The sequence below is a fragment of the Salmo salar genome, chromosome 08 (assembly GCF_965601325.2).
Source record: "Salmo salar chromosome 08, fSalSal1, whole genome shotgun sequence".
Classification (NCBI taxonomy): Eukaryota; Metazoa; Chordata; class Actinopteri; order Salmoniformes; family Salmonidae; genus Salmo; species Salmo salar.
The window spans coordinates 30,807,294-30,822,500 of NC_138298.1; the positions used below are offsets into that span (position 1 = coordinate 30,807,294).

Below are 15,207 nucleotides of genomic sequence, written 5' to 3' on the forward strand. Positions count from 1 at the left end.
ATTTAACACATCATCTAGAATAACCGTAGCAGCTGAACCGGTGCTGTGTCCAGGTCTAAAACCCGATTGGTTCACATTAAGAAGTTTAAAAAGTTCTTAGCTGAAAGTTGGTCAGGGATTCTAAAAGTTTGAAAAGGGAAGATCATTTGGAAATTGGACGGTAGTTATCTAAGTCAGAAGGATCTCCTCCTTCATGTAGGGGGAGGACACGCGCCACTTTCCAGATCTCAAAGGAGGACACCAGAAACAATAGTCAAGTTCAAATGAAGGTCAGTGGTTCTGCTGTCAGTGGAGCAGAGAGCTGCAGTTAGAAGGGGTCAAGAGAATCAGCCCCTATAGCTTTATTAACATCAGAAAAGCCATTAGTACATCATAGACAACAAATGGTTGAAATGAAGTTACAGTATGTGAGTCTGTTAGTGCACAGATGAATTGTCAGCCAGGCGTACCTCTCCGTAGAGCTCTCCCATGGTGACAGACTTGGGGTTGAGGACGTATGTCTTGACAGGGAGGTAGAAGGGGTTGTGTTTCCCGTGGCCAGCCTGCCACAGGGTATCTAAGGTATCAGACAGGATGGTGTAGACCGTGGTCTTCCCTCCACCTGTAGGACCCACCAACATCACACCATGACGTACTATCATGGTCTCATACAGCTGGATCACCTGGAGGGAGGGAGAGGAAGGGTTACAACCACATGGAGAAACATATAAGGAATATACATCAGCACTAATTCATAGATTTTCATTTGAAGTAAAACTGAACCAAATTGAATGATTTTGTTGAATTATGTTTTTGTGTTTATCCTTGATCATTTGTAATGACATAGCCATCATTGATAACTTTATTATATGAAGCACTTTGAGGCCTATGTTATGTTTATATAAATGAATACATAAGTTCAGTCAGTCAGTACCTTGTTGGTCATGTTGGGTTGGGGCAGTCAGTCAGTACCTTGTTGGTCATGTTGGGTGGGCCAGTCAGTACCTTGTTGGTCATGCTGGGTAGGCAGTCAGTACCTTGTTGGTCATGCTGGGTAGGGCTCAGTCAGTACCTTGTTGGTCATGTTGGGTAGGAGGCAGTCAGTCAGTACCTTGTTGGTCATGCTGGGTAGGAGTCAGTCAGTACCTTGTTGGTCATGCTGGGTAGGGCCAGTCAGTACCTTGTTGGTCATGCTGGGTAGGGCCAGTCAGTACCTTGTTGGTCATGCTGGGTAGGGTCAGTCAGTACCTTGTTGGTCATGCTGGGTAGGGTCAGTCAGTACCTTGTTGGTCATGTTGGGTTGGGGCAGTCAGTCAGTACCTTGTTGGTCATGCTGGGTAGGGCAGTCAGTACCTTGTGTCATGTGGGTGGGTCAGTCAGTACCTTGTTGGTCATGCTGGGTAGGCAGTCAGTACCTTGTTGTCATGTGGGTAGGGTCAGTCAGTACCTTGTTGGTCATGCTGGGTAGGGTCAGTCAGTACCTTGTTGGTCATGATGGGTAGGGTCAGTCAGTACCTTGTTGGTCATGATGTCGCGGGTCAGTGGGGGGTCAGTCAGTACCTTGTTGGTCATGCTGGGTAGGGTCAGTCAGTACCTTGTTGGTCATGTTGGGTTGGGGCAGTCAGTACCTTGTTGGTCATGCTGGGTAGGGTCGCGACCGGGTCGGGGAGGCAGTCAGTCCTTGTTGGTCATGCTGGGTAGGGTCAGTCAGTACCTTGTTGGTCATGATGGGTAGGGTCAGTCAGTACCTTGTTGGTCATGATGGGTAGGGTCAGTCAGTACCTTGTTGGTCATGTTGGGTAGGGTCAGTCAGTACCTTGTTGGTCATGATGGGTAGGGTCAGTCAGTACCTTGTTGGTCATGATGGGTAGGGTCAGTCAGTACCTTGTTGGTCATGATGGGTAGGGTCAGTCAGTACCTTGTTGCGGGGGGTCAGTCGCCTGGGTCAGTGGGTGGGCAGTCAGTACCTTGTTGGTCATGATGGGTAGGGTCAGTCAGTACCTTGTTGGTCATGATGGGTAGGGTCAGTCAGTACCTTGTTGGTCATGCTGGGTAGGTCCAGTCAGTACCTTGTTGGTCATGCTTGGGTCGTCAGCCGGGCAGTCAGTCAGTACCTTGTGCGTCATGCTGGGTAGGGCCAGTCAGTACCTTGTTGGTCATGCTGGGTAGGTCCAGTCAGTACCTTGTTGGTCATGCTGGGTAGGGTCAGTCAGTACCTTGTTGGTCATGTTGGGTTGGGGAAGTCAGTACCTTGTTGGTCATGTTGGGTTGGGGAAGTCAGTCAGTACCCTTGTGCGTCATGCTGGGTAGGGTCAGTCAGTACCTTGTTGGTCATGCTGGGTAGGGTCAGTCAGTACCTTGTTGGTCATGCTGGGTAGGGTCAGTCAGTACCTTGTTGGTCATGCTGGGTAGGGTCAGTCAGTACCTTGTGCGTCATGCTGGGTAGGGTCAGTCAGTACCTTGTTGGTCATGCTGGGTAGGGTCAGTCAGTACCTTGTGCGTCATGCTGGGTAGGGTCAGTCAGTACCTTGTGCGTCATGCTGGGTAGGGTCAGTCAGTACCTTGTGCGTCATGCTGGGTAGGGTCAGTCAGTACCTTGTGCGTCATGCTGGGTAGGGGCTGCAGGTTGCGTTTTACTAGAGACTCCAGGATGGTGGTCTGGAGAACACCGTAGTCATGTTCAGGGATGGACACGCCAGGGAACAGGTCAGACATGATGCCACTAGAGCAGAGAACACACAAACACAGAACCGTCATACGGACAAACACACACAGCAGAGTCTGCAGTAAGGCATCATGAACGTATAACAGTGCAACGTTCTATTCTTCTCCATAGTGCTGTAACATGCATTAGCTGTGGGACACCATTGGTTTGTCGTGTGTGTGTGTGTGTGTGTGTGTGTGTGTGTGTGTGTGTGTGTGTGTGTGTGTGTGTGTGTGTGTGTGTGTGTGTGTGTGTGTCAGGGTCTATGTGTGTTCTCTCACCCAAAGAGCGCAGCGTCGTCTGTGAGGAACTTGGGCAGATTGGAGTCTCTCAGAGCCCTGATCAGAACCACGTCTTCACTCAGGTGGGGGTTCTCTCTCTTCAGAGAGCTGCAGGGGTCACACACACAATACATTCTCTATAAATGTGGGGGTCCCTCTCTCTTCAAAGACATTCATGTCTGAAGTTGTAGTTAACATGGGTCGGGTCAATTCCATTTGAAGTCAAAATCGAATTTTCAATACAATGAAAACGATAAGCTATTTACAGTATTTCAAATGTTTTTAACTTTAAATCACTTCCTGAATTGACTGACTTCAATTTGGAATCGACTAAAGGTCGCTGAATACATCACTAGGTCGTCTAAAGGTCACTGAACTGAATACATCACTGGGTCGTCTAAAGGTCACTGAACTGAATACATCACTGGGTCGTCTAAAGGTCACTGAACTGAATACATCACTGGGTCGTCTAAAGGTCACTGAACTGAATACATCACTGGGTCGTCTAAAGGTCACTGAACTGAATACATCACTGGGTCGTCTAAAGGTCACTGAACTGAATACATCACTGGGTCGTCTAAAGGTCACTGAACTGAATACATCACTGGGTCGTCTAAAGGTCACTGAACTGAATACATCACTGGGTCGTCTAAAGGTCACTGAACTGAATACATCACTGGGTCGTCTAAAGGTCACTGAACTGAATACATCACTGGGACGTCTAAAGGTCACTGAACTGAATACATCACTGGGTCGTCTAAAGGTCACTGAACTGAATACATCACTGGGTCGTCTAAAGGTCGCTGAACTGAATACATCACTTTAAACACACTCACCATCTCTCTGTTACACACAAACACACATGCAGACACACACAGCTTGGTTGGAGGTTGTTAGGTAGAAGTGAATTCCTCTCCTCCTGTCTCTCTCTTTACTCTGCCTCTCTCCCTTGTTTCCCAGAGCTAGGCTAATCAAGGTGGATGATGATTCCCCATTCATTAATAATGTGCTGTAACACACACACCCACACACACAGGGTGATAATGGCAGGCCCATTCAATTGGATTTACAGCGGTAGTAAAAAGCGAATGAGACAGACAGAAGAGGGTGGCTCTAAAGGCAGCCAGAGGGCTTGTTACTCACACACCTGTAAAATGAACAACTCACCCTGTGACAAGAAAATAGCTGCGTGAGTCAATCTGGGATAAAGCGTGATGGATGGGACAGACAGGGGAAATCACTACCACATCTGGACCAGGAGGATCTGAATGATGCCAATCATCTTTAATATGATGTTGATATAGTGTCTCAGTCCTTCCTGTCAGGGAGCTGTCATCTGATGAGGAATGTGTCAGTGGACCAGGCAGGATGTCCTATGCTACTATCCTATTCTCTCTGAGTCAGCCCTGCAGAGAGGAAACAAGGCTTTTCCCTCGTCTAGTCTGCTCTTCCTGTCAGGGAGCTGTCATCTGATGAGGAATGTGTCAGTGGACCAGGCAGGATGTCCTATGCTACTATCCTATTCTCTCTGAGTCAGCCCTGCAGAGAGGAAACAAGGCTTTTCCCTCGTCTAGTCTGCTCTTCCTGTCAGGGAGCTGTCATCTGATGAGGAATGTGTCAGTGGACCAGGCAGGATGTCCTATGCTACTATCCTATTCTCTCTGAGTCAGCCCTGCAGAGAGGAAACAAGGCTTTTCCCTCGTCTAGTCTGCTCTTCCTGTCAGGGAGCTGTCATCTGATGAGGAATGTGTCAGTGGACCAGGCAGGATGTCCTATGCTACTATCCTATTCTCTCTGAGTCAGCCCTGCAGAGAGGAAACAAGGCTTTTCCCTCGTCTAGTCTGCTCTCCTTGTCACCCTCCTGCACTGTGTCGACACTCAGCTTTGACAATAGGGGCTGTGTCATAAATGGCACCCTATTCCCTATATAAAGCTGGTCAAAAGTAGTGCACTGCATAGGGAATATGGTGCCATTGGGGATGCAACCAAGGGTTCACATTTGCCTGTAAAATGCGTAAGGGTAGGGGGTTCTGGGTAGAGGGGGATCTGTAAACGGCACTATGAGGATAAAACTGAACATCGGTTCTGATTTGTACATAAAGCTACCTTTACCTTGTTTTTTCATAAGCCCAGAAACGGTCAGATACTGGCTTGTGGTTTTGATTGAATAGAGTTCAGTTTTTCTCTCTGTGTCCTATCCGGTCATGACGAGTTCAAAAGTAGCTTGTTTTTTACCCCCAAACTCTAACAGATACCGGTTTGATTGAACAGGTTGGGTACAACGTTGTGTCCTAACCTAGACCGGTAGAGAACAACACCCCCTGTGGGTCCTACCCTGCCATGACGAGGACAGACTTGACGGCCCTCATGCCGAAGTCGTAGTGGTCCTGTTGGGAGAGCTGCTCAGAACACAGCTTGTACATCTGGGTCATCTTACGGGCCAGAGTCTTACTGGACTCAAAACCCTCAGAGTAGAGGATCACCTAGAGGAGAGAGAGAGAGAGGTCATCTTATGGACCAGAGTCTTACTGGACTCAAAACCCTCAGAGTAGAGGATCACCTAGAGGAGAGAGAGAGAGAGGTCATCTTACTGGACCAGAGTCTTACTGGACTCAAAACCCTCAGAGTAGAGGATCACCTAGAGGAGAGAGAGAGAGGTCATCTTACGGACCAGAGTCTTACTGGACTCAAAACCCTCAGAGTAGAGGATCACCTAGAGGAGAGAGAGAGAGAGGTCATCTTACGGACCAGAGTCTTACTGGACTCAAAACCCTCAGAGTAGAGGATCACCTAGAGGAGAGAGAGAGAGGTCATCTTATGGACCAGAGTCTTACTGGACTCAAAACCCTCAGAGTAGAGGATCACCTAGAGGAGAGAGAGAGAGAGGTCATCTTACTGACCAGAGTCTTACTGGACTCAAAACCCTCAGAGTAGAGGATCACCTAGAGGAGAGAGAGAGAGGTCATCTTATGGACCAGAGTCTTACTGGACTCAAAACCCTCAGAGTAGAGGATCACCTAGAGGAGGGGGGTGGGGGGAGGAGAGAATGGAAGCAGGAGGGGGAGAAACGGAAGTCAGTTATCTGGTCCCCAACTACAAATGACCACAGCACCGTAACACATCCCCAGCCCCCCAGTTACCTCAGCGATCAGGGCATAGTTGGGCACCATCATGGCTATGGGTCTGAACAGGGCTTTGAGGTTGTCAGGGAGCTCAGTGCGTCCAGCGTAGCCTGGGTTCATAGTGATGAAGGCAGCACATGTCATCACCAGCTTGATCTCTCTGCCCTCAAACATGAACCTGGACAGCTACAAGACAGAGACCACATGACAGGAGGACTAAACCAGGTTGTGAGCATCTACCATCTTGTTTTCTTTGGTAGAGTACACATCACTTTGACAACAGGAACAGACTATTCTGTTAGTTAAACTACCTCTGTTAGACTGATATCCAGGCTTTAGTTCAGAGGGATAACAACTTCTTCAGCCGAGCGGACATCCATCTTGCCTGACTGGTATGATGGATGGAGATTAGAGGAAGGCTGTGGGTGACCAGGTGTAGCTATACCTTGGCCATCTTCACATTGTGGATGGTGGTGAGTTGTAGCTACCAGTATATACTGTATTTGTGATATATTTCAGCAATAAGGCCCGAGGAGGTGTGGTTATTGGACAATATACCACGGCTATATTGGTCATTGGTCATATACCACAAACCCAGAGGTGCCTTAATGCTATTATAAACTGGTTATCAACATAATTAGAACAGTAAAAATAAACGTTTTGTCATACCCGTGGTATACTGTCTCATATACCATGGATTTGAGCCAATCAGCATTCAGGCCTCGAACCACCCAGTTTCTAAATGTAAAGATATTATAAAAGGGGAGGGTATACCTTGGCCATCTTGGCATTGCGGATAGTAATGAGTTGCTGGGCGATGACAGACAGCACCTCGATGTCGATGCGGTTAAACTCATCAAAACAGCACCAGGCCCCTGATTGGGCCAGACCACTGAAGAACTTCCCCATCATCTGAAACACAGACAGGTGATTGGTTCAGCAGATAGCAGGAATATAACAGGATCCTTCATTATGAAGAACATCCACTGCTGTGGTGACACTGTCCCCTAGTGTTAGTGTCTGGGTAAAACAAAGACAATAGGAGAGAGAGAGAGAGAGAGAGGAAGAGGGTTAGGATTAGAAGGGTAAAGGAAGAGGGGGAGAGAACAGGGTTTCCCAAAGTCGGTTTGGTTTTTGCCCTAGCACTACACAGCTGATTGAAATAACCAACTCATCATCAATCTCTGATTATCTGACTCAGCCGTGCAGTGCTAGAGCACTGGAATAGAAGGCGCTGTGCTGGTAAGTCTAATCAGTACCTTGTAGTCCAGTCCATCAGAACAGTTGAAGACAACACACTGGATGGACAGAGCCTTGGCCAGGTCCTTAGTGGTCTCTGTCTTCCCTGTACCAGCTGGTCCTGCTGGAGCCCCACCAAGGTCTAACTGAAGAGCCCCCATCAGACACAGGTAGCAACGATCCTAGAGAGACAAACAACGGGTTAATGGATGGAGAGATCCTAGAGAGAGACATACAACAGCTTAATGGATAGAGAGATCCTAGAGAGAGACAACAGGTTAATGGATGGAGAGATCCTAGAGAGAGACATACAACAGGTTAATGGATGGAGAGATCCTAGAGAGAGACATACAACGGGTTAATGGATAGAGAGATCCTAGAGAGAGACATACAACGGATTAATGGATAGAGAGATCCTAGAGAGAGACATACAACAGGTTAATTGATAGAGAGATCCTAGAGAGATCCTAGAGAGAGACATAAAACAGGTTAATGGCTAGAGAGATCCTAGAGAGAGACAACAGGTTAATGGATAGAGAGATCCTAGAGAGAGACATACAACGGATTAATGGATAGAGAGATCCTAGAGAGAGACATACAACGGGTTAATGGATAGAGAGATTCTAGAGAGAGACATACAACGGGTTAATGGATGGAGAGATTCTAGAGAGAGACATACAACGGGTTAATGGATAGAGAGATCCTAGAGAGAGACATACAACGGGTTAATGGATAGAGAGATCCTAGAGAGAGACATACAACGGGTTAATGGATAGAGAGATCCTAGAGAGAGACATACAACAGGTTAATGGATGGAGAGATCCTAGAGAGAGACATACAACGGGTTAATGGATAGAGAGATCCTAGAGAGAGACATACAACGGGTTAATGGATAGAGAGATCCTAGAGAGAGACATACAACAGGTTAATTGATAGAGAGATCCTAGAGAGATCCTAGAGAGAGACATAAAACAGGTTAATGGCTAGAGAGATCCTAGAGAGAGACAACAGGTTAATCGATAGAGAGATCCTAGAGAGAGACATACAACGGATTAATGGATAGAGAGATCCTAGAGAGAGACATACAACGGGTTAATGGATAGAGAGATTCTAGAGAGAGACATACAACGGGTTAATGGATAGAGAGATCCTAGAGAGAGACATACAACGGGTTAATGGATGGAGAGATTCTAGAGAGAGACATACAACGGGTTAATGGATAGAGAGATCCTAGAGAGAGACATACAACGGGTTAATGGATGGAGAGATCCTAGAGAGAGACATACAACAGGTTAATGGATGGAAAGATCCTAGAGAGAGACATACAACGGGTTAATGGATGGAGAGATCCTAGAGAGAGACATACAACAGGTTAATGGATAGAGAGATCCTAGAGAGAGACATACAACAGGTTCATGGATGGAGAGATTCTAGAGAGAGTCATACAACGGGTTAATGGATAGAGAGATCCTAGAGAGAGACATACAACGGGTTAATGGATAGAGAGATCCTAGAGAGAGACATACAACAGGTTAATGGATAGAGAGATCCTAGAGAGAGACATACAACGGGTTAATGGATAGAGAGATCCTAGAGAGAGACATACAACAGGTTAATGGATAGAGAGATCCTAGAGAGAGACATACAACGGGTTAATGGATAGAGAGATCCTAGAGAGAGACAACAGGTTAATGGGTGGAGAGATCCTAGAGAGAGACATAAAACAGGTTAATGGATAGAGAGATCCTAGAGAGAGACAACAGGTTAATGGATGGAGAGATCCTAGAGAGAGACATACAACGGGTTAATGGATAGAGAGATCCTAGAGAGAGACATACAACAGGTTAATGGATGGAGAGATCCTAGAGAGAGACATACAACAGGTTAATGGATGGAGAGATCCTAGAGAGAGACAACAGGTTAATGGATGGAGAGATCCTAGAGAGAGACATACAACGGGTTAATGGATAGAGAGATCCTAGAGAGAGACATACAACAGGTTAATGGATAGAGAGATCCTAGAGAGAGACATACAACGGGTTAATGGATAGAGAGATCCTAGAGAGAGACATACAACAGGTTAATGGATGGAGAGATCCTAGAGAGAGACATACAACGGGTTAATGGATAGAGAGATCCTAGAGAGAGACATACAACGGGTTAATGGATAGAGAGATCCTAGAGAGAGACATACAACAGGTTAATTGATAGAGAGATCCTAGAGAGATCCTAGAGAGAGACATAAAACAGGTTAATGGCTAGAGAGATCCTAGAGAGAGACAACAGGTTAATGGATAGAGAGATCCTAGAGAGAGACATACAACGGATTAATGGATAGAGAGATCCTAGAGAGAGACATACAACGGGTTAATGGATAGAGAGATTCTAGAGAGAGACATACAACGGGTTAATGGATGGAGAGATTCTAGAGAGAGACATACAACGGGTTAATGGATAGAGAGATCCTAGAGAGAGACATACAACGGGTTAATGGATGGAGAGATTCTAGAGAGAGACATACAACGGGTTAATGGATAGAGAGATCCTAGAGAGAGACATACAACGGGTTAATGGATGGAGAGATCCTAGAGAGAGACATACAACGGGTTAATGGATGGAAAGATCCTAGAGAGAGACATACAACGGGTTAATGGATGGAGAGATCCTAGAGAGAGACATACAACAGGTTAATGGATAGAGAGATCCTAGAGAGAGACATACAACAGGTTCATGGATGGAGAGATTCTAGAGAGAGTCATACAACGGGTTAATGGATAGAGAGATCCTAGAGAGAGACATACAACGGGTTAATGGATAGAGAGATCCTAGAGAGAGACATACAACAGGTTAATGGATAGAGAGATCCTAGAGAGAGACATACAACGGGTTAATGGATAGAGAGATCCTAGAGAGAGACATACAACAGGTTAATGGATAGAGAGATCCTAGAGAGAGACATACAACGGGTTAATGGATAGAGAGATCCTAGAGAGAGACAACAGGTTAATGGGTGGAGAGATCCTAGAGAGAGACATAAAACAGGTTAATGGATAGAGAGATCCTAGAGAGAGACAACAGGTTAATGGATGGAGAGATCCTAGAGAGAGACATACAACGGGTTAATGGATAGAGAGATCCTAGAGAGAGACATACAACAGGTTAATGGATAGAGAGATCCTAGAGAGAGACATACAACAGGTTAATGGATAGAGAGATCGCTAGAGAGACATACAACAGGTTAATGGGTGGAGAGATCCTAGAGAGACATACAACGGGTTAATGGATAGAGAGATCCTAGAGAGAGACATACAACGGGTTAATGGATAGAGAGATCCTAGAGAGAGACATACAACGGGTTAATGGATGGAGAGATCCTAGAGAGAGACAACAGGTTAATGGATAGAGAGATCCTAGAGAGAGACATACAACGGGTTAATGGATGGAGAGATCCTAGAGAGAGACATACAACAGGTTAATGGATGGAGAGATCCTAGAGAGAGACCTACAACAGGTTAATGGATAGAGAGATCCTAGAGAGAGACATACAACAGGTTAATGGATAGAGAGATCCTAGAGAGAGACATACAACGGGTTAATGGATAGAGAGATCCTAGAGAGAGACATACAACGGGTTAATGGATGGAGAGATTCCTAGAGAGAGACATACAACGGGTTAATGGATAGAGATATCCTAGAGAGAGACAACAGGTTAACGGGTGGAGAGATCCTAGAGAGAGACATACAATGGGTTAATGGGTGGAGAGATCCTAGAGAGATCCTAGAGAGAGACAACAGGTTAATGGGTGGAGAGATCCTAGAGAGAGACAACAGGTTAATGGATGGAGAGATCCTAGAGAGAGACATACAACGGGTTAATGGATAGAGAGATCCTAGAGAGACATACAACGGGTTAATGGATGGAGAGATCCTAGAGAGATCCTAGAGAGAGACAACAGGTTAATGGATGGAGAGATCCTAGAGAGATCCTAGAGAGAAACAGCAGGTTAATGGGTGGAGAGATCCTAGAGAGATCCTAGAGAGAGACAACAGGTTAATGGGTGGAGAGATCCTAGAGAGAGACAACAGGTTAATGGGTGGAGAGATCCTAGAGAGATCCTAGAGAGAGACAACAGGTTAATGGGTGGAGAGATCCTAGAGAGATCCTAGAGAGAGACAACAGGTTAATGGGTGGAGAGATCCTAGAGAGATCCTAGAGAGAGACAACAGGTTAATGGGTGGAGAGATCCTACAGAGATCCTAGAGAGATCCTAGAGAGAGACAACAGGTTAATGTGTGGAGAGATCCTAGAGAGAGACAACAGGTTAATGGGTGGAGAGATCCTAGAGAGATCCTAGAGAGAGACAGCAGGTTAATGGATAGAGAGATCCTAGAGAGAGAAAGCAGGTTAATGGGTGGAGAGATCCTAGAGAGATCCTAGAGAGAGACAACAGGTTAATGGGTGGAGAGATCCTAGAGAGATCCTAGAGAGACAGCAGGTTAATGGGTGGAGAGATCCTAGAGAGAGACAACAGGTTAATGGGTGGAGAGATCCTAGAGAGATCCTAGAGAGAGACAACAGGTTAATGGGTGGAGAGATCCTAGAGAGATCCTAGAGAGAGACAACAGGTTAATGGGTGGAGAGATCCTAGAGAGATCCTACAGAGAAACAGCAGGTTAATGGGTGGAGAGATCCTAGAGAGATCCTAGAGAGAGACAACAGGTTAATGGGTGGAGAGATCCTAGAGAGATCCTAGAGAGAGACAACAGGTTAATGGGTGGAGAGATCCTAGAGAGAGACAACAGGTTAATGGGTGGAGAGATCCTAGAGAGATCCTAGAGAGAGACAACAGGTTAATGGATGGAGAGATCCTAGAGAGAGACATACAACAGGTTAATGGATAGAGAGATCCTAGAGAGAGACATACAACAGGTTCATGGATGGAGAGATTCTAGAGAGAGTCATACAACGGGTTAATGGATAGAGAGATCCTAGAGAGAGACATACAACGGGTTAATGGATAGAGAGATCCTAGAGAGAGACATACAACAGGTTAATGGATAGAGAGATCCTAGAGAGAGACATACAACGGGTTAATGGATAGAGAGATCCTAGAGAGACATACAACAGGTTAATGGATAGAGAGATCCTAGAGAGAGACATACAACGGGTTAATGGATAGAGAGATCCTAGAGAGAGACAACAGGTTAATGGGTGGAGAGATCCTAGAGAGAGACATAAAACAGGTTAATGGATAGAGAGATCCTAGAGAGAGACAACAGGTTAATGGATGGAGAGATCCTAGAGAGAGACATACAGGTTAATGGGTGGAGAGATCCTAGAGAGATCCTACAGAGAAACAGCAGGTTAATGGGTGGAGAGATCCTAGAGAGAGAAACAACAGGTTAATGGGTGGAGAGATCCTAGAGAGATCCTAGAGAGAGACAACAGGTTAATGGGTGGAGAGATCCTAGAGAGAGACAACAGGTTAATGGGTGGAGAGATCCTAGAGAGATCCTAGAGAGAGACAACAGGTTAATGGGTGGAGAGATCCTAGAGAGAGACAACAGAGAAACAGCAGGTTAATGGGTGGAGAGATCCTAGAGAGATCCTACAGAGAAACAGCAGGTTAATGGGTGGAGAGATCCTAGAGAGATCCTACAGAGACACAACAGGTTAATGGGTGGAGAGATCCTAGAGAGAGACATACAACGGGTTAATGGGTGGAGAGATCCTAGAGAGAGACAGACAACAGGTTAATGGGTGGAGAGATCCTAGAGAGATCCTAGAGAGAGACAACAGGTTAATGGGTGGAGAGATCCTACAGAGATCCTAGAGAGATCCTAGAGAGAGACAACAGGTTAATGTGTGGAGAGATCCTAGAGAGAGACAACAGGTTAATGGGTGGAGAGATCCTAGAGAGATCCTAGAGAGAGACAGCAGGTTAATGGATAGAGAGATCCTAGAGAGAGACAGCAGGTTAATAGGTGGAGAGATCCTAGAGAGATCCTAGAGAGAGACAACAGGTTAATGGGTGGAGAGATCCTAGAGAGATCCTAGAGAGACAGCAGGTTAATGGGTGGAGAGATCCTAGAGAGAGACAACAGGTTAATGGGTGGAGAGATCCTAGAGAGATCCTAGAGAGAGACAACAGGTTAATGGGTGGAGAGATCCTAGAGAGATCCTAGAGAGAGACAACAGGTTAATGGGTGGAGAGATCCTAGAGAGATCCTACAGAGAAACAGCAGGTTAATGGGTGGAGAGATCCTAGAGAGATCCTAGAGAGAGACAACAGGTTAATGGGTGGAGAGATCCTAGAGAGATCCTAGAGAGAGACAACAGGTTAATGGGTGGAGAGATCCTAGAGAGAGACAACAGGTTAATGGGTGGAGAGATCCTAGAGAGATCCTAGAGAGAGACAACAGGTTAATGGATGGAGAGATCCTAGAGAGAGACATACAACAGGTTAATGGATAGAGAGATCCTAGAGAGAGACATACAACGGATTAATGGATAGAGATCCTAGAGAGAGACATACAACAGGTTAATGGATAGAGAGATCCTAGAGAGAGACATACAACGGGTTAATGGATAGAGAGATCCTAGAGAGAGACATACAACAGGTTAATGGATAGAGAGATCCTAGAGAGAGACATACAACGGGTTAATGGATAGAGAGATCCTAGAGAGAGACATACAACAGGTTAATGGATAGAGAGATCCTAGAGAGAGACATACAACGGGTTAATGGATAGAGAGATCCTAGAGAGAGACAACAGGTTAATGGGTGGAGAGATCCTAGAGAGAGACATAAAACAGGTTAATGGATAGAGAGATCCTAGAGAGAGACAACAGGTTAATGGATGGAGAGATCCTAGAGAGAGACAACAGGTTAATGGGTGGAGAGATCCTAGAGAGATCCTAGAGAGAGACAACAGGTTAATGGGTGGAGAGATCCTAGAGAGATCCTAGAGAGAGACAACAGGTTAATGGGTGGAGAGATCCTAGAGAGATCCTACAGAGAAACAGCAGGTTAATGGGTGGAGAGATCCTAGAGAGATCCTAGAGAGAGACAACAGGTTAATGGGTGGAGAGATCCTAGAGAGATCCTAGAGAGAGACAACAGGTTAATGGGTGGAGAGATCCTAGAGCCAGGAGACAACAGGTTAATGGGTGGAGAGATCCTAGAGAGATCCTAGAGAGAGACAACAGGTTAATGGGTGGAGAGATCCTAGAGAGATCCTACAGAGACACAACAGGTTAATGGATGGAGAGATCCTACAGAGATCCTACAGAGACACAACAGGTTAATGGGTGGAGAGATCCTAGAGAGATCCTACAGAGAGACAACAGGTTAATGGGTGGAGAGATCCTAGAGAGATCCTACAGAGACACAACAGGTTAATGGGTGGAGAGATCCTAGAGAGATCCTACAGAGACACAACAGGTTAATGGGTGGAGAGATCCTAGAGAGATCCTAGAGAGAGACAACAGGTTAATGGGTGGAGAGATCCTAGAGAGATCCTACAGAGAGACAACAGGTTAATGGGTGGAGAGATCCTAGAGAGATCCTACAGAGAGACAGCAGGTTAATGGGTGGAGAGATCCTAGAGAGATCCTAGAGAGAGACAACAGGTTAATGGGTGGAGAGATCCTAGAGAGATCCTACAGAGAGACAGCAGGTTAATGGGTGGAGAGATCCTAGAGAGATCCTACAGAGACACAACAGGTTAATGGGTGGAGAGATCCTACAGAGACACAACAGGTTTGTGGAATTTCTTTCCTTCTTAATGCATTTGAGCCAATCAGTTGTGTTGTGACAAGGTAGGGGTGGTATACAGAAGATAGTCCTATTTGGTAAAAGACCAAGTCCATATTATGGCA

The 15,207-nt window shown here is 46.0% G+C and overlaps 1 protein-coding gene across 2 annotated transcripts in view; it reads right to left on the bottom strand.

The window, feature by feature from the left end:
• Positions 1 to 15,207, bottom strand: part of LOC106599229 (dynein axonemal heavy chain 6) — a 206,915-nt gene that overhangs the window by 130,913 nt on the left and 60,795 nt on the right. For both annotated transcript variants that reach the window (XM_082978583.1, XM_082978584.1), the window contains 7 exons: positions 7,346 to 7,507; positions 6,861 to 6,998; positions 6,105 to 6,272; positions 5,299 to 5,447; positions 2,965 to 3,072; positions 2,575 to 2,701; positions 450 to 662 (listed from right to left, as the gene is read on the bottom strand). In XM_082978583.1, the coding sequence (XP_082834709.1) occupies positions 450 to 662; positions 2,575 to 2,701; positions 2,965 to 3,072; positions 5,299 to 5,447; positions 6,105 to 6,272; positions 6,861 to 6,998; positions 7,346 to 7,507 (1,065 nt within the window). The remainder of the gene's footprint in view (positions 1 to 449; positions 663 to 2,574; positions 2,702 to 2,964; positions 3,073 to 5,298; positions 5,448 to 6,104; positions 6,273 to 6,860; positions 6,999 to 7,345; positions 7,508 to 15,207) is intronic.